Here is a 25,983-nt window from a genome sequence, read left to right as displayed (position 1 = left end):
CGCTGTACAAAGTCCATAGTCATGTTAGTAGCTGTCCCTCTAAGGGGCTTACAATCTAATGTCCCTACCATAGTCATATGTCATTACCACAGTCATCTTTGGGAGGAAGCCAAATAACCTAACTGCATTTTTTTTTTGGAATGTGGGAGGAAACCAGAGTACCCGGAGGAAACCCTCACAAACATAGGGAGAACCTGCAAACTCCATGCAGATAATGTCTGAGATTGTAACCTGCCACCCAGCACTGTAAAAGCCAGAATGCTAACCTCTGATCCACCGCGCTGCCCATATATGAAGGCATTTGTGTGCACTGCAGACCGTGGAAATTGGGCAGCATCACTAAATGTTGCAATCCTTATGGGTATCCAGTGGCATGAAGGGGCCAAAGCTGCCAAGGATCATTTTAATCTGTCTGTAGGTTAGAAGGTTTATTGTTCGCTGGCTAGGAATTAAAGTAGACCAATACCTATGCAATTCCTGGCACGAGTGGACCTAAGCACTCCTGCTACTTCCATCAGATTACGGCGCAGCTATGATGTAAAAAAGCAAAGCCTAACCTTTACCAAGATGGCGGCCTCCAAACAGGGACACCATGCAGAACGAGGCATATCAAGGTAGTAATAGGGATCAGATCTTTTGTAGGGGGACAACAGGCAATAATGGTAACCTGTCTACAGCCTCCATAGTATGGACCATATACTGCATGTCCAGTTGCTGAACTTTAAAAAAAAAAGTTTTGTTTTCATATATGACACATTTCCAAATATTTACTTTCTGCAAATCTTTACATCATTGATAAGATTTGCCGCAAGGATCACAGGATAGGTGGAAATATTCCAAGATAAATATTTGTAAATTGATGATCTGCATGTAGCGGAGGTAGGGGGCTGCTTTTACCTTTTCAGAGTTATCGCAGCTTTGCTTACATAGAAAACAGTCCGCATGTTGTTTACAGTGTGTTTCCATATATTCTTTTGTTTTTCATCTCATATACGTTGTGATTGGGATCAGTAAAGTGTGTCCTGTCTGACATTGGGCCTGATTTATTAAAGCTCTCCAAGGCTGGAGAGGATACACTTTCATCAGTGAAGTTGGGTGATCCAGGAAACCTGGATCGCTATCGCTATCGCAAATCGCTATTTGCTAGCAAATGTTTTAAATCCTGGACCAGATACATTCCAGGTTTGCTAGATCACCCAGATTGATGATTTAAGTGTCCTTTCCAGCCTTGGAGAGCTTTAATAAAGCAGGCAGAATGCAAACCTAAAGTTTATTGTCTTTATATATGTGTTTTACCTGGTTGTTCCCATTCTCCTCTTTATTGCATACAGATAGCATCTCCGCATTCTGGTCTTTCCTCTCCCCTTCTGCAAAATGGACAGGCTGCCCAGAATCCTTCCTTCACAGTGCTCACTCCTATTGTCCCTAGAAATATAAATCTTTTTTGGTAACAATAAAAACAAGTGATCAACCCAGAAATGTATTTTTGCAGGGTGGGAAAAAATTGTAGGCCATAATGTGACCCAACTGTTGAATAACCACCCAAAAACCACTGGGTGGTGAGGCCGGGGGGAACACTGAATAATAGTTATTTTGGGCATCAAGTAATGGCATGTGGCATTTCAGGAATTCCTAGTCTGTTGCAATAAAAGGGGTAGGCAATAATTCTCCATTTGAAACTGACCACTAAAGGGTTAAAGGAAGTGATGCCACATCAGCAAGTGGGGATTAAGGAAAACATTGATTTGTTGTACTCACAGGTCAGAAGTTTTTGCCAATTGGTGATTATGACTACAGCAAAATTGAAGCTATTTGTAACAATTAAGGCATGTATTGACAACGAACGGTACAAGTGCTGGCAGCAAAAACTTCTGATTATTCAAGGTGGATACCTCAGATTGGAATCAGTAATCAGGCAAGTGTCGACAGTTATGTTTACTTCACACTCATTAAATTTGCTTCTGATATTGTAAAGGTGATCTATAATCTTTTCAGATATAAGTGTATATGTGATCAACTTAAATTATTTCTTCAATGCGTGTTATTTTTTAATGTCTTTATTATAAATCTGTATATCTGAAAAGGAAATAGAGCCTGGATGATTAAAGATGAATTCTAGGTTAGATGTAAAAGACACAAATAAATGCAACCCTGTAATTTACTGTTACCTTTTTAACATGGTGGAACCCTTGAAAAAAATGTTTAGGTAAAATGTCTATATTCACAGCTCACACTATATTAGTATGGTGGTCAGTTAGAATATTGTCACCCTTACAGAGGCACAAATTGCTCATTGCTCAAGGAAGCCTCCAGGCTGGACATCACAATAAAGGTATCCAGTGGTATAAAAACTGTACGGTGGGGAGAATCTTTGGAATGGAGCTTAATATTGTCTTAAAAGCTGTTTTTTTCATTGTTTAATTGTATTTATAAAAGTATATTCTGTGATTTTTGTATCTTTATAAGGATACTGTCAACTTTCTGATTTAAAATAGAATGTTGTGTTTGCAAATGTGACCCCTGGCCAACCTTTAATTACCTTGCCAGTGTTTTACATATTAGTCCTTCCTCCTATATCTGGTGGCACAAGGATGTGACCTTCTCCCATGTGAAAAGACTTGTCTTTTACTCTGGCTATGTTATGGCTGGCATTATGTCTCCAATATTTTGGCTTCTGGAGATGTAGGCAACTTTCCTACTTCCTTGGATCACTACCATCCCTTTATCTTTTAAGTTGACCTCTCCCTCTATATGAACGAGGGTGTTGGAGAATGTTTCCTATTCTAACTTAGTCCTTTTCACTCAATTGTTCTCAGGTATTCACTTCCCTAAGTATCTGGCCTTCTTCATACTCCACCTAAATTCCTTATCCTATATAGGGGATCTGTACTGATTCATTTGGTTAATGCCTCCTGAGCTTGCATACCTGCTCCCTGGAAGCAACCTGCCCCACCAACTCAACTGCAGCTTTGGCTTCAGAAAGTCAACAGTATTATCCAAATAGAAGACCTCACCTGTTCCCTTAGGTTGGCAAACTAAACATTTTGTACTACATGGTTTTATTTGTGGAAGTTTCTCCTCTCATCCACTTACAGGTCTTTTTTGACCCCACAGACCATGTTTCTATTTACCTCTTGTGGAATTTAGTCCTCTTCCATCAACCCCTTCCACCCCAAGTGTTCTCCTCAGCCCCCGTTAGCAGGACATACCACCTGGCACTTTTCAGTAACCACCTGGCTGTTTTTGGGAGGTTACTGAAAATTGGTTACAATATAGGGCCACCACCCGCCTACAGCTTTCTCTCACCTAGCTTAAAAAAAAAAAAATTGGGGGAGAACACTGTACCTGCCTTTTTTTTTTGCTTGCTTTTTGACCTGCTTGGACTCATTTCCAGGTGGCTTTTTTTTCTCCTTCTTAAGTTAACCAACAAATTTATCTCACAAGTTATTACCTGTTATCGTATTGCTGAAACTCTTGGTAGTTCAAGTTTTTAGCATGTGGTGTATATTCTGGTTGTTTCTTTTATAGAGTTTGTGACAACACTTCCTATTGTTCTACACCAAATAATGAATTTGTATATACAAAAGGAATTGTTTATGATACGCCGTGCTTTTTAAAAAATAATTTAATTCATTTAGATTTAATTCAGTTTAACAAAATGCTTTGAAATGATGCAAGAACACAATGCCTTTTTGAAGAATTTATTGTATTTTTGGTGTAAGTTTGACCTCTGCTGCAGGTTTGTGTGATGCATCATGAAGCATTTATCACTGAGAGCGATGATCGACTTCCTGTGAGATCTCCATGTGTCAGCTCGGCCTATGGCCGTGACATTGATTTCTTCTCACTGTCAGTTCCTGTCTTAACAGATAACCATTCTTTCATGCTGGGACAGCTGTCACTGGGAGTCTAACTAAAGCAGAGTCGTATATTATTCATTAATCATGACATAGTGAATTAAAAATTCCTTTCTGGGTTTCTGATGCAAAACCCTTCAAACCAGCCAAAGACAAGGGGAAATTGTTACAGCATGTATAAGAAAAATGTAGAAAAAAAAAAGTTTGCTTCCAGGAAATGAATATTGTTTAACAAAAAGATGGATTTAAAAATATGTGTGACTTAAAGCTGAACTCCAGCCTTACCATCAGTCTCCTCTACTGTACTGAAAAAGTCCAATGCTCCAGTTTTGCTGTAGTTATCAATTGGCAGAAATTTTTGACCTGTGACTACAACAAATAAATATTTGCCTTAATTCTCCTCCCTGATGTAGTGTTGCTTTCTTTCCTGATTTCACCCCACATTTTGAGCTTTTTGCAATTTACATGGGAAGCTTCTGCAAATCATATAGAACTTCCTAATTTGCTGGTTGGAAGTCATTCAGCATCATCTAAACCAGTGTTTTTTAACCAGGGTTCGTTGAAACCCTATGTTTATTCCAGGAGTTGCTAGGGGTTCTTTGAGCAATGAGCAATTTGTGCATCTCAGGTCAGTTTATTTGACACAAATTGACGATCTGTAAAAGTGACATTCTTCCCTTTGGCAGGCAATGTAAGAGGCATTTTTTTCACTGACCACCAAGTTAATGTACTGTAGACTATAGAAGATTTACCCGCCAAAAGGAATCTTACAGTGCTCTCAACAATCCCCATGGTCTCTGGCGCATCTGGTCTTCTGAATTTGGAGTATTTAGCCATTTTCATTGGCCTGGTCAGGACAAAACAACTTGTTTGCACATGTGCAGGAGCTACTTTATCCCTGCTTGATTTTGTTTCGGGACCTTTACACCAAGCCGTGCATGTTTTCAGAAACGGATTGCCGAAATTTTGGATAGAGAACACCTAAAGAGTCTCTTCTGTCCAAAGTTTAGTGGAACTAAACTTGATTAACAAAAAATTTTGAACAAGTAACTCTTTATAGCAGAATGGACACTCTGTGTTACTTACCTGTTTGAAACTTTTGATCAATATACACTGAACTACACATGTGCAGCTCGTTGTACTGTAGCAGGCCAGTGGAAATTAATGTACTCCAATGCGCAGCTCAGTGTATGATTCAGGTGAAGCAGGCTGGTGGAAATGATTGAACTTTCATTTGCAACTCAATGTGCAATACTGGCATAACCGGCTGGCAGGAATTTTTTAACTCGCTTGCATCTAACCAGTCAAGATGGCCGAAACCTGAACCCAAAAGAAGAATGGGTTAAGAAGCCAATACTTGCAATAGAGCAAAGAGAGGCAAGTTTAGGTCTGCTTTAAAGAAGCCTTTATGTCACCAGTTGTCATTAGACTTTAATCCCACTATAAAGATAGGTTTTTAATAACAATATTATAAAGATTATTTTACTTGGTTAAAGGTCTACTTTAAACTCAACCAACTTTCTTCTGCCATTCACAAACTCAAATTTCTCCATGTACGTATCTCTTTTTAATTTGGAATCCACAAATAAGTTCAAAGAAATTATACAAGTTATATATAAAGATGAAAAGCAAGTGTAATGCAGAAGACATTAAAGTCCGAATAACCCTAGAGAGATGGGAATGCAATCAGCTTGGCTGTTCTTGGCTGGGATCTCCCACCAATTGCAACAATTGTGTTGCAAGACCAACGCCAGAAGCCCAGTAGCATTAAAACAAATCCAGTAAGTTAAATTTTCCCAAAAATACAATACAAATTAGTGTAATAAATCTAAATGGGAACTAAAGTAGGCAATCCGATCCTAGTATCCACGAGAACATCTTAGAACGGATATATATTTCACCCAGGGACGTTGGCTCAGCCGCGCTCCAAAATCCAGATGACAAGTGGTTTTAGGATAACTGAAATATCTGGATACTCAATTTATGATGTTTTGGGGGAAACGGCATGGTAGATAGCGGCTAGGAAAGACAAATTTTGTCTGTGTTAGTGTATGACATCATGAAGAGCAGAATGTACTAAGTTTTCTCAGTTTCCTGTCGGTAAGCTTATACCTGCCACCTTTATTAGAACTTAGCTGACCTGCAACATTGCCAAGTCACCTTTTTTTTAAGGATAGCCTGTTGCCAGACCATTTATTTCAGCACAAATATTCCCAGAAGATTTTTTGTACATTTAATGTGTTTTATGTATGTTGTTCACCTGTTAGCCTCTTTTATGTAGACATCCAAACGTACCTGTTGCTGGGTGCCGCCATCTTGGAAGTGATGCCACCAACCCCAACAGGAAACAAATAAACTCATTCATGAAATACAGTGATGTGCTTTGCCAATATTTTCTGTGCTAAACAAATTCAGGTGAAGCTGCTGGTGCAAAGCTTTGACATCAATTGACCATAGTCATGTGACCTACCATGGCCACTTGGCTTACCTCCAACTACATAGCTCCCTTTACTCCATTGCACAAAGAAAAACTCCACGTGGCTTCACAGGATACACAATGTGACCCGACTTTAATAAATGCTTCTTTTTGGCCAATATTTTTTTTTTTTTGCAAATATTAAAACCAGCACCTGATACCTTGATAAAGGAGCGTGTTTTGGAACAACCTATAGTGACCAACAGAGATGCAAATAAATTCGTAGTACATCTCTACTGTGTATGTTTGCTCTGCTTCACAGCCTGAGCTCTGCACTGTATTTACAGCTGGAGTTTGTGTGGGTGCGCCATACCAAAAACATGCATCTGCAAAATCAATTGGCAGGGCCAAGCAGAGGACTAAAACTCAAGCCAGCAGACAGGCTGACTCTGCCTGTATTAGGTTGTACGAGTAAAACAATCATCAAGGAACGTTATCCGTGGTCGGGCAGAGCAGAAGGAAATGGACACCCACCAGCACCGTGACAGTTACAATCAGATAAAGGATTGCATTTTCTGTTGTCCTGCTTTGTATGGCAATGTAATAGTTCTTGGCGTTGATTTGATCATGTGACTTTGGATATGAAATAACCACACACTAGCAGATGTTGAGAACTCTTAAAAGGGGAACATTGGCATGATTAAAAAGCAGAATATTTTATAATTGCATGCTGTTGAGATGTGTTAACACACCCCACTAAAGGAAACAATATGTAGGCATCCTCTGCCGATATGTGTTTCTGAAAATGCCAGCTGTCTGGCTGTCTTGAATTAATGGTTTACCGACATGTAAATCGGATCCATAGTTGTGAACACACTCAGGCTATTTAATCTCTATGCTTGTTCCAGGTTAACAATACAAAAATACCAAAGCCAGTGGTAGCCAGGCAAAACAAAAACATATCAGCAGTGGCATCTTATACAGTCTAGTGCTTTCTCTCATTATTCTTTTTAAATCTTATTTTTCCTTCTTTAAACACTGCTTCCTCCCATATTTTCCTTCATTTCTTTTTGGTATACTGATCCCTTCTTTGTCCTCTTTCAGCCACTTCCTGGCTACTTGCTCTCACTCTGGTATCAGCTGTACATCATTACTCTGTGTCTGTGCAATGTGTGCTGGCAGAGCCACTTGGCGGTGCAGCCATATCATTGCTTTATAATGAGCACCCATTTGTCTTCATCTTTTGAAATGAGAAGAGCTGCTGCTCCCCCCAGTTCATCCAGTTGTCCTATAATGGAAGAGAAAGTCCGATTGGTTGGTGGATAACTGTACTTCATTCTAACACCCAATAATTATAACACAGATGTAGTTGCATGGTCTTTAGAGCAGTGGTCGCCAACCTTTTGGACCTCACGGATCACTAAATTCACAGAATCTGGACCGCACATGCGCGTGGAGCCAGAGTGATGTTATGATGCCATGCCCCGCCCATTCTCCCATCGCAGGCTCAGAGTGGGCGGGTTGTGTCCATACAGTTCCCCCTCCAGCGGGATCCTTCTCCTGACCCACTAGGGGTCGCACCAGCCAGAGCTGCGAACCACCAAAAATTTTCTTGTGAACCACCAGTTTGCAACCACTGCTTTAGAAAGCCAATATCTGCCTTGTTTGCTCCAATGGGCAGTGCTGTTGATTGGAGCAGTGTGCAGGAAATCTTGTCAGATCACTGGAGACTGCAGCACCATACAGACGTCAGATAGAAGTCCTTTGACTGTCCCTGAAATTGATCTTTTGCAATCATTTCAAATGGCAGATAAACAAATAAACTCCATACGCACAGGGCGGCTCTGGTCTGTAGGCACCTCTATGGAGTTCCCGATCGGGTCAGAGGCCTGCTGTACACATATCAGATTTTTTGTCTAAGACAAACACAACCATTCGACTCGGGCAAGAATCATCTGATCTGTGTAGGAAACTTAATTGACTTGTACAGTGGTCATTCTCAGTCAGGTGTTCATGCATCTGTCAGGATGGATTCATGATTGACATTGGGTGACTGTACACATTCCCACACGAGACAGCCAGACTGTTTGTATTGGGTAAGAATCATCTCACATGTGTACAAAGCCTAACTGAAGCACTTGACAGCCTCACTTCATTGTAGTGAAATACAGAGCCACAACTGGGCCACAAGCATGGGCTGTTATATTTTCATTCATTTATTCATGTCATTCATTCATGTTAACTTTCATCCAGACCCAGGCCAGCATAGTTTTCAGAATGATGACAGGTGTGTAGCCTCATAGGAGTTATGCTTTGTTGAAACTTGATTAGAAATAGGAGAGAACCCATAAATGTAAAAGTCTTGAAAACCCAGTAAAGATCTATGGGTTTATTTTAAAAACAGCGCTGTCTATAGTAACAGCCAGCAATCTACAAGTTTAATCAGATTCGTAGGTATGGGTTACTGCACAGTTGTGTATTGGTATTGTTTTCATCCATGTACTTGTGATAATGTTTCTTTGCAAATTTTGTAGCAGGTAAAACATAAAATCTGAAAGTATTTTCCCTGTGTATTACCTGTTTGCCTGGAGTCCAGTGTTAAAGCTGAGAAAAACACACTAACCTACAATTTTTATTATTTCATTTTAGATCCCATTTTCCCTGGTCCAGTTTCCACTGTGGGAATTTCTAAAGGTAAGGAAGAAATGTTAATAATTTGTCATGTTCATGTACCACCAGAATATATATTCAATACCATGTAATGTTGTTTTCGTGAAGCTGGATTGTTTGGACTAGATTGTGCATGTTTGATATATTCACGGAATGTGATTCTATATCTCCCGTCAAGTAAAATTAAACTAAAATGTATAATTGTGTGCAGTGATTCTTCTGGACCTGAGCTGTGGAAAGAACAAACCGTCCAGCACAGGTTTTTAAAGTAAACCTTCCAGCTTTGCAAGGACTAGTTGCCTGAGGTTTATTTTAACAAGCTGATAACTATTCATTAACACAGGTGGTTATCAAGTTGTATCAAGTCAGTGATTACTGGTAGAAGTGGTGAATGAAATGCAGAAAATGCTACTTTTTTGCAAATTGCACTTACTTGAAACTGAGTCAATCAAGCAAGCAAGCTGCAGAGTCAAGTCAGTGCAATTTGCATAAACATTGGATTTGTCTGCTTCCCACTGACCTACCCTAGTTATCAGTAGTTAACCATTGATCATTAGATTTTCCCCTTGCTCTATCAACAAAATAAAAAACAGCATTGGAGAGGCGTTCTTCAAATACCATAGTAGATTTGGCATTCTTAGGCTACATACATGTTAGTATTTTGCCATTGGAAACAATCTTTCATGATCCTTTTTACTGGCAAAAGACTAAAAGATTTGCTCCATGGAGAGGGGAGTGGGGAAAACGAGTGGCACCCCGCTGCTCTCTTTCCCCTTCACTTGCATTGCGTTCTTTTTTTGCTTGTCATTTGTGGATCCACCAGGACGGATCCAAGAATGAGATTGGACAACCGCTCTACATATGTCTGATTCTCGTCCGGCACTAGCCCTGAAGCGATGATCGAACGAGAATCATCTTACGTGTGTAGGTAGCCTTAAATGTGTCCCTCCTGTCAACTGCTATGGACAAAGCGTATGCGGTTTTAGGCGTCTGAATAAGTGCAAAGCCCTAAGTCACTCAATGCAAACTGCTAATCAGAAAAGTCTTTATCACCATGTTTTGAAGTCATTATGGCAACCAAGCAATTGACATTTTGGGAAAGAAGGATCAGAATGATCAGCCTTTGTGTTATTCTCATGATAAAACAATATTCCAATACTCCATCTTCTGCCAGGTGCAAATAAACTCATATGTTCATGCCATGTCCACAAATTTGTCATTGCCACTAGTTTTGCCTCTGCAGAGAGTTCCCCAGAAACACAAGCTGCTAGGATAAGCATTCATAAGTGGCCTGTTGGGACCAACTTCCCAAAGCCAAAGGCGTATCAAAGGCTTTTTCTGTGTTTTGTCTTTAAATATAAGCAAAGAATTTGTCTATAGCACATCCTGCAAAATACTGAACACATATGGGACCCATGCACCTCCCTTCAGTGCCATTCATCTTGTTACTGTATGTTTAACGTTTACTTAATATCAGCTGGCGCGCTGCCATAGGCATCATTTATATTTAACATCATTAAATTAGACGTGCAGCCTATACACATAGGAGAAGGCATCCATTTTGTCCTATAGGAATATCCCTAGGGCTTGAAATTCTAATAGCTGAAATCTGGGATAAACAAATATTGTCCACATGGAAGAGGAATCCGTATTCTTGATGAATTTTTGGTGTCCGCTGTATATTTCCTTCAGATCTGTGCGGTACTTCTGCACTTTACTTTGTGTTTAAACAATTCAGTAAATGCTGCCATCTCTTCTTGTGCATGGTCTTGTACACTCCCACATTTTAGGTAGTTGCAGATACTTGGAAAAGCTTTGCAAATACATTTGATGAACACAAATTTGATGCATATTCTTTGTGGCTATTGAGGAATACACTAAGCAAACCTTAAAGATAAGCGAGGGGGGGGGATGGTCTTCTATCCAAAAGAAGAGTAGTGTGACCAGCAGCCAAAACATTAAAATCACCTAGACATATGTCTGGCATTTGTGATTTATCAGACCAGACAAGTTCTGATGCTTACGTGCCTATTGTGGGCATTTTCAGCAGCGGACAGGGTGAGCATCTGGTATGCTGCATAAATAAACACCACCCAGGGTGGCTGATGTAGATATCTCAGGAGGCTTCGGGCAGCACAGCCTACGTCATTTATGGCTAGGCAAGAAATAAGGAAAGATAGGGGGAATGTAAAGAAAAAAGGGTATTTTCCAGCAATAAATTATTTAAATATGACCTAGTACTATGAGAAGGAAATCCTTGAAATATTTCATTTAAAAAAAAAAAATTCTGCTTTACTTACTTTTTTTTTTTTTTTTAAAAAGACATCAAAAATTTGCTTTACCTATAGAATGGTTTGGGAAGATCATTCCATATTCCCTGTTCTTGAAGATATGAATGGCAGGTAATTACAGTATATTAGTGACATCACGGCTAGCCTGCAATAATAGAATTATGTAGCTGGGATTATAGGCTTATTACAGACCTCGTATACTTTCTATTGCAGTATAATTACTTTATTGTTAAATGACACCGCACACTGTGAGTTATAGATCAGTGAATGCATGTCATACACACGCATTCCACAGAAGTGTTTGTGCCTGGGGCGCATGATAATTGTGCAACTCTCCGAGAAATTAGAACTAGTTTTCCGGCCTCATTCTTTGGTATCAGAATGCGCTTTATCTGCTCAACAGTTTCCTTTGGTTATTTTGGAGTGAATTGACCTGTTAATTATCAGGTTTATAGACAATACTGGAGACAAGGCTACTATCCTGGGATAGAGATCTCTAGTGTTAGATAAGGGGTCGTTCAGATGTTTCCAGGAGAAAGAAATGGTGTTGCTTTGTTACCATGTTACAAGCACCGCGTACCATGGTGGCAGGCTGGCTCTCCTTCTGGACTGCTATTGGTTTTTGTGCAAATGATACAGTAAGAAATAATATAAATGCAGGTGAGGCTGGTCTGCAGACAAGTTAGGGTAAAGAAAGTAAATTTATGTCATTGGCAACTAATTTCTGAAAGCGCTGTCATCTTCATCCTTGTTTCTTTATTAATGCATCATTGTCCAAAACTGTTCCGTTAGAAAAGTCAAAACCACCAGTCTTCATGCTTACTCCAAGCCATTGACTCACCAAGGGACCTGTATTTGCCTATGAAGGGCCACTAGGTGTCAATCATGGTGGTTGTTGCCCAGGCACCCAGTACAGATGGGCATGGAAAGTATGCTTAGCCCTGTGTAGGCTCCATGGTACACAAAGTCACATGTAAGCTCCTAACATAATGCTTACACAGGTTTTCATCTCCTGACTCCTAGGGACCTAAACATTAAAGGAGGTGATAAGTACATCCAACTGGGAATGGTGATCATTAATTTACCCTTTTGCTTTACTTTACATGGGGAAAGCATGGGTTCTCTCTAGAGGAGGACAGTCCTTACTGCAAAATATTCAGTGCTGCAGCCAAGACAAGGATAATGACACTCCTCCAGGGAGCATATCCATACCAGTCTGAGCTCATTGCAAGGGGTTAAATGATGGGCCTGGTGATGGATGTCAAATGTGCTGGAGAATAAAATGGGGCCAGTTTTTGATTGTGGAGCTGGAAAATACTGCTAAGGGAGAGGTTAAAAAAGGAGTTGTGCTTTAAGGATGAATGACCCCAAAATGGTACAGCTTAAAACACTAGTCGGTAATGGCATCTTCTACCATATTTCTATGCTCATGCATTCACCTTCTGTACTTTTTTTCAGATCAAAATGCAAAATATTGCGCCATTAGCTTCTCTTCTCTTTAAAAAAAAATGTAATATAGGGCACTTTTTAGATAATAAAGAGTAAAAAATAAATAAACTATATGACAGTCCCGATGGTTTTCCAGGCCCAGCAGAGAATTCTGGGGGTTGTAGTTCCACAACAGCTGGCGAGTTCCAGCTTTCCCAAGGCTGACCCACAAAATTTCCCGTGACCTCTTACATCAATTCCCATCCATGAAATGTTGAGGATTGCAAATGATCTCAGTCATTCAGTAACTTTTTTTTTTTTATTTTCTTTATTTCTCTTCTGTTTCTCATTCCAGGATTTCTGGTCATGGAAGCAGGGACGTTCGCTCGATTCTTGGCAGTCTGCAGTCTGTGGAGCTTTTGCAGGTGCAAAGGATTATATATTAAACCGGGGAAGCGGGGGGACACACATGAGAGGGGGAAAAGAGCGAAACAGTATTAAGTTCATTCGATGCAGCATTCTTTATAAAGACAGTTTGTTCAGAGCAGTTGTGGCCCACCAGCTGTCAGAGAACTACAAGTCTCAGCATTAGTAGATTGTAATGTCTTCAAGGCAGGGTCCTCTCCTCTTGTGTCACCGCCTGTTTCTGTCTGTCATTTGCCACCCCTATTTAATGTACAGCGCTGCATAATATGTTGGTACTATAAGAATACTGTTTATTAACAATATTAATAATAATAATTATTTCAGCTTGTTTCTCAATATTTAAAGCTTAGCTCCAAGTAATTTGCTAAAAATACACATGTGGAATACATAGGTTGGTTTTACCTTTCAATATTTTGTTTTTCTGTCCATTTAATTCTGAGATTTTCACTGTTTTGCCAGCACAATCTTGTCTGGCAGAGGAGGAGAACTGAAGCTGCCGCACTTACAGGGTAACACTTACAGGGGTGTACTGCTTGTCCTCATTGTGAAGATTCGCCCTCATTTCCTGCCTTGTTGACCACTGAGTCCAGTACAGGAAGTGAGGGAGAAATCCCCCCTAACACAGAAAGTAACAAAAACCGTCCTTTAACCCCCAAACTCCTAATTCATGTAACCCCATCTAACCCTTCCCTACTTTCCTGAGGGCTTTTTATACATATGTATCAAGCTAATAAAGATGGTATGATAACTGGTATCATATATAATAAACGTTACATATAAATGCAGGTTGATGCTGCCAGAAGTCTTGTATACTGGTAAGTTCCTGGGTATGTACTCCATCAGACATAATTAGGTAGGGCTGATATAGCTAAACATGGTTTAATAGCTCAGACAGAACGCACATACTAAATTTCTGGCACATCACCTGATTTCATACTTGCAGCCATGGTCGGGCCAGACTGGCAACCTATAGTGCGGATGGGACGCACTTTGGTCTTCTTTCCTAGATGTTCAAGGCAGGAATAAAACAAAAAGAACTGTGCATGTATTCCAAAGACATCCAAACTGTTTTTTTTGCCTTGAGATATGCTTTTTAGGTAGAGATCCCATTCTTCTCAAAGTGACTGGTTCACATCTGCGAGGTACAGTTTGGTTAGTTTTTACTTTGGAAAAAAATAGGTGTCCATTTGTACAGACTTTATGTTACCAGGTGTGGCTAAACACTAAAATAAGTGCTCATATTGCAGTTCTGAATCTCCCCAGTGGGACCACAAACTGCAGTAAAAAATTTGAAACCTCTCCCTATCCAAAACAAAAAAGTTTTTGCTTACAGATACACTATAAGGAAACCATCGATTTAAAAGCAAGATTCTTCTTCAGATGTGTAAAGTGCTTGGCAAAAGAGGACTAAACAGTCTGGGTCCTCTCCTCCTCCTGTGTCATTGTTTGTATCTGTCTGTCATCTGCAGTCCCTATAGAATGTATAGTAATATGTTGGCTCTTTTGTAATATATATTGAAGATTGGTGTATGGTGGGCTCCATGTCAGGGATCAGGTATGTGAGCAATCATTCCCACATGTTCGCTCACATAGGCAGCCACAAGAGAAGTCATAAACGTATGGTTTATCTGTATTGCATTTAAGAAAATCAACCTTAATATATATATATATATATATATATATATATATATATATAATCAACAAGTATTAAAGCAGACCTAACTGCAAAAAAAAAATCATAAAAAGTGGAGCCGAAATAAGAGGCCTGGCTCCTGTTTACTTTTAGCTCTACACTGTATGGCGTATGCACTGTACTCTGTAGCTCTTGGCTCTATGTGTGGAAGGTCATGCACAAGAGTTTAATTATCAGTGGCTATCCAGTGGCGGAAGAGATAGTCATCCTCACGAAAGCCTGCTGTGGAGACAGTGACGAAGTTGGCACCTTTAGAGGATGCAGCATGGTTGGCCCAGACGCACTTTGGCCTTTACAGCACTAGGTTTGAATCTTGGCAAGGACACTGTCTGCAAGGAGTTTGCATGTTCTCCCGTGTTTGATGGGTTATCTATAACAGTGGTCACCAACCTTTTTGGACCTACGGACCACTAAATGCACAGACTCCGTCACTCAAAGTTTGAGCCTGCGATGGGAGAATTTGTGGGTTGTGTTCAGAGACACAACTCGTCCTGAGCCTACAATGTGTACGGGAGACGTGGTCCACTGCCAGAGTCGCGGGTCTTTAAAATTTTCCTCCAGTTGGCGACCGTTGATCTATAACACATTCCAAAAAAACATGCAGTTTGGTTTATTGTTTTCCACTCAAAATGGTCTTTAGACTGTATTAATGACATATGACTATAGTAGGGATATTAGATTGTGAGCTTTGCTGAAGGACAGCTAGTGACATGACTGTGGACTTTGTACATCGCTGCGTAATGTGAGGGCTCTATAAAAAAAGTTAATAATAATAATAGAAGATACAGCAATGACTGGTCCCAGCAGGTCCGCTGCACACGGCAAGTAAATGTACATTTTTGCTTATTATGGCAGAAGCTTACCACCAACCAACAAGTTTACGTTTGACAAATATTCATGTTTATGTAAGGTGTTGAGCTTCGTAATAAACCATTGATGATCATTGTAGGTATTTTAATATAGTGAAGTAAGTATTGCTCAGCTGTGGTTTGCAACAAGGCATGGTTGGACCTGCAGTCCCACATCAGTTAAAGAGGCCCAATTTATCCAACAGCTCTTCTGACACTAACAATTCCACTTGGTTAGTGTCAGCAAGGTCACTACAAAGAAGGTATTTAGGGTAAAAAAAAAAGGTGTTGGAGGTTGAAAGGCAGCAATTTGTTTTTGACAAATTTGCGTTGGTGAAAACAGAAGAGCTGTCAGTCATCTGGCCAGCAATGTGCAGGAAGGGGAGAGGTCCTTTGTGAAGGCTTGGTGGAGCAGAGCGCAGGACTGTGCAGCTGTCTGCCCCCAGCTGCTCTTCAGGGCTTTCTATGACTCCTGCAGAACGGCCATGATTCACAGCCTGGGTGACAGCTCTGACAGCCCAGCAGATTAACAGCTGTCATGAGACTGGGAGAAATTCACCGCCAGTGCCTGCAGGCTGAGAAACCTCCTGTGTGGAGCAGCAATGGGGAACCAGTCATCTGGCCAGTGGAGGAGCAACAAATATGACATCACTGATTAATGTTACGTTTATTTCAAGCCAAACCCCACCTTTCTGACAAATTTCTTCTTACCGGCCAAAGCCGTAAATTAGCAACTCGATAAATGACATTCATTACCTATCTTATTTCCTTATGTGTTTACAGCCCCTAAAGGAATCTGTTTTCACTTAATATATGGGAATGCGATCAACAGAAATCTGAATATATGCATACAAACATCAATGATATGGTTATAGATTCCTTTATGATTAAATAGTTATTTGTCTTATCATAATCCCTTCCCTGAAGAAGTGTGCTTTGCAAAGCCCAGTTTTGATGTACTTTTGATAGCCGCACATAATGATGTCGTAGTAACAGCAATTGTTTTGGAAACCTGGTGGTGGAGCAATATAGTCCATCTGATAGACACAAAGCCAGGTGGACAGCTGCTGAATAAATACTGACCCCAGTCTCCTCTAACACCGTCCTTCTCTCCTCTTAGAACTTTGTGATGGGCTTCCATGAAGTCAACACAGTCTAAACATAACTCTGACATTTCACCGTCTATTCACAGAGAAGCAAAGCTGCATTGTTTGATCATTTGTTCATATTTCATCATCCCAGGTCCTTTCCATTTACTTTCCAAGTTGTCTATGAAATTTCAGGGATATTTGGATTTCTGATACTTCATTGGTTCTGTTGCTACCTAATTTTAGAGGGGATCTCCAAATATTTTATATTTTTTTGTATTTATTTATCGCCAGCATATTAAGCAGCGCATTACAAAATCCATGGTCATGTTGATAACTTTCCCTCAAAGGGGCTCACAATGTCCCCACCATAGTCATATGGCTTTACACAGTCTAAGGTAATTTATTATTATTAATAATAAACAGTATGTATATAGTGCCAACATTATGCATACGCAGCGCTGTATATTATATGGGGGTTGCAAATGATAGACAGACTCCAAGGTGAAATGGAAGCCAATGAAGAGAACTACAAGGAGAAGAGAAGTGGTGGGAAGGATGGATAAGTCTGGCTGCTACATTCATAATAGATTGTAGAGCATGTTTTTGGGATGCAGGAGGAAACCGGAGTGCTCAGAGGAAACCCATCCTAATTTAGGGAGAACACACAACTCCTAGTAGATAGTGTTCTGGTCAAGATTCAAACCTGGGGAATAGCGCTGCAAAGGCAAGAGAGCTAGCCACTGAGCCAACCATGCTATGAATATGATAAATACACTTTTGTTATATAGCCTGACCAAAGGCAGATCCTTCAGATTTCACACTACCATTGACACTAATGATTGCTAATGGTTGGTAAGTGTTTCCAGTAAAAATAACTTTTCTGCAGATAGCTATTTTGAGGAAAAGGTATTTATGTCAACAAGTGTTTAGAAGAGAGACCAGGTCTAAAAGTAAATATGATACTGTTCAAACTCAAACAATCAGAAACCATGGTTAATCCTCCAAGGCTAGTGTGATCCGTGGGATTGCCATTTCTGTGCTGATATATTTGCACAATTAAGCACATTTGTGATAACCCCATTTGCACCCCAGTGGCAATCATCTGACACAATCACCAATTTTATCACGGAGTTCAGGAATGAACTGATGATTGGTACTAATTACTGGTGGTTTTACTGCTATATTGCTGTCGATCAGCATAATCACCACTAAACAGATTTCCAAACAGAATTCTCGTTCTTTATCAGGGCCAATGCCATAGGCTACAATAGATATCAATTGTTGTAAATAGCTGCAGTAGAACTGAATTAGTTGCATACATCATATTTAAATATTGCAATCACTTACTTCATTCTAATGGAAGGAGTTTCTGATCGCCATTTTAGTGTACATAAGGTACAGTGATCCACTCACTAATCGCCACTATACAAAATCTGATCGTTCTTTCATTAATCTGGCATTATAAAAGTAATGATCACATGGTAAAAAGTAGTGATCAAACATACATATTATATAATGACCACTTCATTATAAATAAACCCTTTAAAAAAAAAAAAGGACATGATCATTCATGCGTGTTTAGAGCATAGTCAAAATACAACCTGGTAAGAAAAGTCAGAGAACACAAGAACCTTTTTCCCAGTAGGAAGTAGATTGACCCCATCTTGTATTTGATGTAGTTTATATATAAACATCTAGACTGAAGGTGTCTTGGCAGAGACTGTGGGAATCGTTCTGTTCCTAACGTTTTATTTGTGTTTTTCTTGCTCAGGTGGGTTTGCAGCTGCAGTCACGACACCGCTGGATGTAGCAAAGACCCGCATCATGCTGGCAAAGGTAAAGATGACATAAGACACCTTTACACACCTTTGTGACTCCCCCACTGCTAAAATGTTGCCAAACCAAAACACAAAGGATGAGTGTTAAAAGTCATGTGCTGTTTATGAAGCAAAGGCATAGAGAGAAAAAAACAGAAAGAATGTGATACAATAGGATTATGTTGGTGATATCATAGGAAAGGGGGAATCAGAAACAAGAAATGCTGATGGGAAATAGTACAGTTGATAGTACAGTGCTTGGGAAAAACATCAGCTCCCTCCCTTTATATGAATGAAAATTATATATATATATCCCTGATGAGCAGAGTAGATACATGCAGAACCCAACTTTCATAAAACTTTTAGACTTGAAATGCATGATAAAATGTTCAGGTTGCATCCAAGAATGCATTTACATGCTCCTGGATCTTGTAGAAGTGTTACATTCTGTACAATTTTTAATTTAGATGAGTATACAGAAGACATAGGATGAGTGTTCTAGCCATAAAATGACCATATACGACTTGTTTTATCCACATTAGTTATGACTTATATACCAGTTGTATACTGATATACTTTTATATCAATTATATATACTTTTATATCAATTAAAACCACCTTTGATTTGTATCTCCCGCTGCTCTCATCATCACCCCTTTGTGCTCATACCTATGTTTCATCACTTTAAAAAACGGTATTCCCAATTATTTTTCAATTGTTATTTTGATCAAGAGTGCTCTAGTTTTAATTGAATTTCTGTTGCATTCAAGGTTTTTGACCAGCTTTAAAGAAGTGGAAATTTAAGACGAAACTTTTATTTCTTCTGTAGGTTGGATCAGCTACTGCAGGAGGAAACGTGTTACTCGCCCTTACGGATATCTGGAAAACACAAGGCTTTACAGGGTTCGGAACTTCTGTTATCCTTAGTTTAGCATATTTTTTGACATGTATAGTCTTTTCAATCTAGAGGATTTTACTCTTCACCATGCTATCTAACAGCAAAATAAAATAGAAAAGAAAAAGATAGATTCTTCTCTAGTATGTGGTTAATCTTTTTGAGCCAGCTTCAATATATCGGATATTTAAAAATCAATGAAAAAATAGACAAAGAGGGGCTTTATTGACAAGCAGTTGTATAACATTTACTTTAGGTAAGCAAAGTATTAAGAGTGCAAAGATCAATAATACCAAACAATGGTAGCAGTAACCCGAGTATTATTAGATAGTTCAGTATCTTTCAGGGAGCGCAAATGGTAGCGGTGTCTCTAATCGCCAGACGCGTTTCACCGGTTGGCTTCTTTAGGGGAATTAGAGTTTTAATTGAAGTGATCACTTAATTGATGTGATCACTTCATCCTACTTAAAGAAACCAGGAGGTTAGAGAAAAGGGGTTAGTAGCCTCCAATATTTGTACACAAAAGTCCCCGGGTTACAAACAAGATAGGGACTGTAGTGGGGACTGTGTGCTCTTAAGGTAAATTTGTATGTAAGTCGGAACAGGTACATTATTTTAATAAATACAGTTTCCTAGATTGTAAGCTTTCGGGGCAGGGTCCTCTCCTCCTGTGTCACTGTCTGTTATTGTCTGTCATTTGCATCCCCTATTTATTTATACAGCGCTGCGCTAAATAAATCCTAAATAAATGTTGGCGCTAAATAAATCCTGTTTATTATTATTAATAATAATAATAAATGCAATTTGGACAGATGTTTGTCTCAACATATTAGGCAGCATGGTGTGAGTTACTGTATAAAATCCTCACTGTGATTTAATCACAAACAAAGCAAAAAAAAACCTTTAAGGAGCCTAGACATTTATTATCCCCAGGAACAAGCTGTGATTTAATATGCAAATAGAAACAACTGTAGAGTTTGTCTTGGTCATTAAAGAGTGACAAGAAGCTGCAGAAGGAGCTCAGTCCTTAAGATCACCTACAACCACAGCTGTGTTTAGCAAAAGAAGTCATGCAAACTGCCCCCTCCCCCCTCAAGCCTCCGCTCTGCACACCAGCAAGCAGGAAAGCCCCATTCATATCTAGGAGTCGTCCATATGTCGGATGTCCTTAACTCAGGGACTACCTACCTGTAGTAGAGAAGATCTTCCTAGCTGTAATATCTTTTGATGGTGTTAAGTTGAGGGGAAAATGCTGAGAGTCTTGTTTTTTGCTGGCAGCTTTAAGCATTTTGCCCCTCAACTTAACACCATCAATAGATAATACTGCTAGGAAGCTGTTCTCTGCTACACCTATCGAGAGCTACTAACCTAACTCATATAAAACACCATTTCCATGATAAACTCCATGTTATCTCATGTTCAATATCCCCCCCCCCCTTTTTCCAACCTCCTGGTCTCTTTAGCTAGGATCAAGTGATCACTTTTCAATTAAAACTCTCTGATTCCCCTGATGAAGCCAACTGGCGAAACTTGTCGGGAGACAATGGTACCATTTGCGATCACTGAAAGATACTGAACTGAAAAATGTAATAATACTCAGGTTACTGCTACCATTGTTTGTTATTATTGATCTTTGTACTCTTGATACTTGCTTATACTTTGCTTACCTAAAGTGAATATTATGTACCTGCATGTCAAGGAATCCCCTCTTTGCCTATTTTTTTATTGTTTTGTAAATATTCTTACCCTGCTAACCAAAATCAAAATATACCTTTTGGTTGGAGGTGGGCTTTAAATCTTGACTGGAACATACCTTTTGTCCTTTTTTTCCTGTGTTAAAGTTGGCAGATCTGGCAGAGTAGAAAATAATTCTTCTACCACAAAAGCGATTCAAATATATCCATTTTATCAAAGGTTTTGGTTACATTACCTTTTAACAGATGTATTCTAAGAGTGACAGTACATGAAAAAGATCAGAAAGAAGATTATAAGCCTGAGCTGAGAAGGACTAGTCACCGGGGTGTGAACAAGTCAAGGATTTAACCTCTGACCTTCCCGAAAGGATAATGCATTGGACATTTTCGTAAAGTGAAATTAAGCAATTATGTGATTTCGTCCGTCTAGCCAGCTGCACCCAGCCTCAACCATTACGCTGTTTTGCCTTATATATTCCATATGGCAAAACTGCAAAAATATATCTGATTTCACTTTGGTTTCTTTTGCTCTTTGATCCACAAAAATCCCTGCAGCCGACGTATTTTAACTGGTAAATGATGGGTATCGATTGTTTCATACACATAGCTTCATCCCAAGACACAGTTTCATTTCATCAGTTTCATTTGCTAGTTATGTAACACTTCTAACTGTAAAAAATGATTATTTTAAAGGAATATTATCATTTATTTGTAATTATTTATTTCAGCTATTCTTGTAAGGTTTAAGTTTTTGAACCTGATGCTTTTTGGATCAGCGTAGGCTTATCAGTGTTTCCCAACCAGGATTCCTCCAGAGTTTGCTTCGGGTTCCTTTTGCAATGTCAGATACCACTGACCTCAATTATACTTTTGGCTATCTGTAAGGGTGACATTCTTTCCAATGACCAGAAATGTAATAGGAATTTTTTTCTACTAACCACCAAACTAATAAGCTGTGGAAATAGTAATTATAGCAGGGGTTCCCTGAAGAACTGAAAGTTACTTCAATGGGTTTCCCCTATGTGAAAGGCTGCTATAAGGGGACACTTGGCAAGGTTTTCTAATACTAATAATATTTCTGTTTGCCCTGCAGAAGTCTAGATTATCATACCTAATAGCAGTATTATGTCCTTAATATATATACTGGCAATACCTGCCCCTATTTAGAATTTGACTGGACTTGCCCTTTAGAGCAAACCTAAATAATACAGAATATGGGGCCTGTTTATAAAAGAGTGTCAGATACCAGATCTTAGTTCTGCAGATTTTTTTTAAACCTTGCTACAATATTAATACCAGATTTTAAAAAAGGAAAATTAGTTATCATACAATGCCAATTAGTGCTTTGATGGCTTTACATCAATTACATTAAAGCAGTGATCAGAAGTGGTGATGAGAAACTGCATTTAGTTGAATTATTTGAAAGTGGTATACACAGCCTTTTTATTTCAATTGCAACTAATATCACTACTATGTTTTTTTAACTGTGCCCCTATGACTTTATTTTACTGATCTAAATGACAAGCATCCTAAAGAGGACCATTTGTTATATCTAGATTATTTTCATATTCCTTTAAAGTTCTGCCACATCGCAATGCCTTGGCATTTTTCAGCCAGTCTCTGCATTAGTATCAAGGGGGTCACATTTAGGCAGAGCTAGCCAATCAGTTGCTCAGATTGCTTCTTTTGTGTTTGCAAAGGTATTGCTCATGTGATAAAAAAAAAAATTGCAGCACTATTCTCTGTATAGCTAATAGTACTTTTTAATTTTTCTCTAGCTTTCTCATACATTTATATTTTGAAGCTAAAGTAAATACTAGCATTGCTGTCCTTGTAATTGCCTGACCATCAAAACCTGTTTGCCCTGCATCAAAACCGTCACCTCCCTTGCGGTGCAGTGTTTATAGTATGCCAAGGGCGTCAAGGACCAGCAAGCATGTGATTGTGCTGTCCTGGACTCACAGAGAATGGTGCAACATCATAATGTAGCTCTGCTAGCTCCTCCCATTGTCAGGGACAATGACAAGGTTGGGGGACCACAGACTACCAAAAGAAAGGTATGTAACACATTTTTCTCAAATTAAAGTTGCAGAGTTCTACAAGAGGCTGGTGGACTGTTAGGGGAGTTTGGGTTTAAAACACTATCTCTAGCACAGCTTCCCCAATTTGTCACTTACTGGGAACAAGCATGCAGATTAGAAAGTCAGACTGATTTTAAAACTTCTGATCTAAATACGTTTTGCAGTTCCATGACTAAGAAGGTATTGAAGCCACTGGATCACCATGCCATCCAAATGCTAGAATTTTTACAGGAAGTCAGCAATGGCAGGCATCATATTCTCCTAGTTTAGGTTTCCTGTAATAATTATTTTCCAGCATTTTATTGACATCTGCAGTCTGTTCTTTGTCCTTTCTGTTAATCGTACAGATTCATCAGTGTTCTGCAAAACCCATTGGAAGCCCGTTCCTGTAAATTGCTCTGCAAAACCCATTGGAAGCCCGTTCCTGTAAATTGCTATCTGTATGGCCCATCTTGAAAGCTCTGGCCAAACAATCCGACATTGTGAAAGCTCAGGAACATATTTTGAAAATATATTTCAGCTCTCCTCAGGGAATTCGCTCCCTGCCAACCTCATGCAAATTACCCAGCTTTGGAGTTGCAATTATGTTAATAGGTTTAAGTGCTGTCTAGTGAATCCTTAAACTGTTTCCAGCTGGTGCTCAATGTAAGCAGCGTTCATTACCTTTCCGGAATTTTTGAGACTTCTGTCAGTGTCATGACCAGCACAGAGGAACCGTTCATGAATTCCTTCTCTGTGATCTGATTGGTGGGTTCTCTGCATCCGGCTGTCTGTAAAAAATACTACTGATGCAGTATCCAGTGCTATTACAGATTGTAAATGGAGTTGCTGCAAGTACAGAAAAATACCTGTTGATGTGAGCTCCTCTCTTGTAATAGTGAGCTGACAACTGCCTTACTTGAAATCCCAAGCATTGCTTTTTGTCTTGCCTAAGTCCTCTTGTGAACTACAGAAAACCTCCCCCTTCTTATCTCTACTACGTAAAGAGGAGGTGTTCTGTAATAGCCCAGAGAATATGTTACAATAAAACTTAACAGTTCTGCATTCAGTGGTTCATAATTTATACTTTGTTTTTAAATACAAAATGTGTAGGTACCTGAATTTGATTAGTAATTAGCCTCCTGTAGTCCCTGTAAATCTCAAAGTGGCAGAGAAAGCCGCAGCACAAATAGCCAGTTAGGTTATGTATGATAAGGAGAATGCTGATAGAAGAAGAAAATGGAGGGACAGTGAGATGAGCTAATCACTATGCTGCCTTTTTTTCATTGTCCAATCAAAGGCTGGGGGTGGGCCCATGACAGCCTGAGCCTAGAAAAATTTGGTTGAATGCTGGCTGTCATTCAGCTGAGGAGCCTATGAAAACCTGGTGATGCAAAAGTACTGTAGGAGACTGCTTTAGATCAAAAGTACGCATAGCAGACTATTATGGTGCTCGTTGTCATGGATTAAGATTTTCATGTGTCTGCATTTCTCCCCTGCCTAGATTATTTGCCGGCATTGTCCCTAGGATGACAGCAATCAGCCTTGGTGGCTTCATTTTCCTCGGAGCATACGACAAAGTCCGCAGTTTGCTTTTGTGATGAATTCCGGATGGTCTGCAATAGAAGATGAGGTCTGGACTTCCAGCAAGATGCGGGCTCAGGAGCAGAGCCAGCTGCCAAGCAGTTTTGCTGAAGGATTGTCATCACAGCTGAGACATTCACGCACCAGGCGGAATGACAATTTACCTCAAATGAAACTTCCAGGTCCAATAACCAAAACAATTCCTTAAGTTTTGACGTATCCTTTTTGTTTGAATGTTTTTGTTTTTTTTTGCACCAAATTATGGGATTAGTTTAAGATCTATTTACACAGATTTCTTGACTCTGTTACTGGGAGTTCAAATAAAAATTGCTGCTACTAACCTGCAATGGCTTATAAGCTTTGCAACATGTGGGATTCACTGAATCCTTTAGTGTCACATTGTTTTATGAATTTAAGCTGGTTACACACAATGCAGACTAATTGTTTTTAGATTTACCAGCAACTAGGTACTGCATTGGTCTACTTAAAACTGAACTTCATTTTTCCACAGTTGTACAGGCTTCTCCCTTGTACCACAGCTGGAATGCCTACTAAGCGTATCACAATGTGAATTAGAAACTGCAGCAAGTCAGTTAAAGCCTGCCTAATTTTTTTATTTTGGAAATGCAGCATTATCTAGCCCCTTCATTTTCAGCCCCTTTTATTTCCTATCACAAACTCCCATCACATGTGGGTGCTTCATATGGTGGTCTGCATGCATCCAGACTAGAAAAACCCACTCCTGTACCCTTACATTCACCATCCAAATCCTCCAAAAAGCACTTAGTGCATTAGGTTACTTGTTAAGAGACCTGCCAGATTCTTCCACCATGATCTTTTTAGGTACACTGCACTGCTAAAATTGTCTCCAAATACCCATTTACTAAACTCCAAATATCGGGTGCTGTTATCTGGTTCCTCTCTGTACATTAGAAATTACATATAAATTGTGCTTTCATTTAACACCTTGGATTGTCAAATGCTATACACAGTCTGGTGGGCTGGGGAAATGTTCTATGTTGAGTGTTTGACATCCATCCAGTAGCCAATTCCAGCAAGCCACTGTCAAGTTCTGGCTATGGGTTAAAACATGAATATGCTATGAAACAAACCTAATAGTTTTAAAAGCCTTAATATTTGTATTATTTTATGAAACTGTGTTTTGAATGATTGTATACTCAAGTGTTGATGATTAAAAAAATATATTTTCAAA

The 25,983-nt window shown here is 39.4% G+C and overlaps 1 protein-coding gene across 1 annotated transcript in view; it reads left to right on the top strand.

The window, feature by feature from the left end:
- Window positions 1-25,983, top strand: part of SLC25A26 (solute carrier family 25 member 26) — a 77,119-nt gene extending 51,136 nt beyond the window's left edge. Inside the window, exons 6-10 of the mRNA XM_072420795.1 lie at window positions 8,923-8,967; window positions 13,018-13,087; window positions 18,492-18,556; window positions 19,367-19,440; window positions 24,691-25,983. Of these exons, the coding sequence (XP_072276896.1) occupies window positions 8,923-8,967; window positions 13,018-13,087; window positions 18,492-18,556; window positions 19,367-19,440; window positions 24,691-24,787 (351 nt within the window). The 3' untranslated portion in view covers window positions 24,788-25,983. The remainder of the gene's footprint in view (window positions 1-8,922; window positions 8,968-13,017; window positions 13,088-18,491; window positions 18,557-19,366; window positions 19,441-24,690) is intronic.

Source organism: Pyxicephalus adspersus, chromosome 8 (assembly GCF_032062135.1).
Source record: "Pyxicephalus adspersus chromosome 8, UCB_Pads_2.0, whole genome shotgun sequence".
NCBI lineage: Eukaryota > Metazoa > Chordata > Amphibia > Anura > Pyxicephalidae > Pyxicephalus > Pyxicephalus adspersus.
This window is presented reverse-complemented; position numbering and strand designations above follow the sequence as displayed.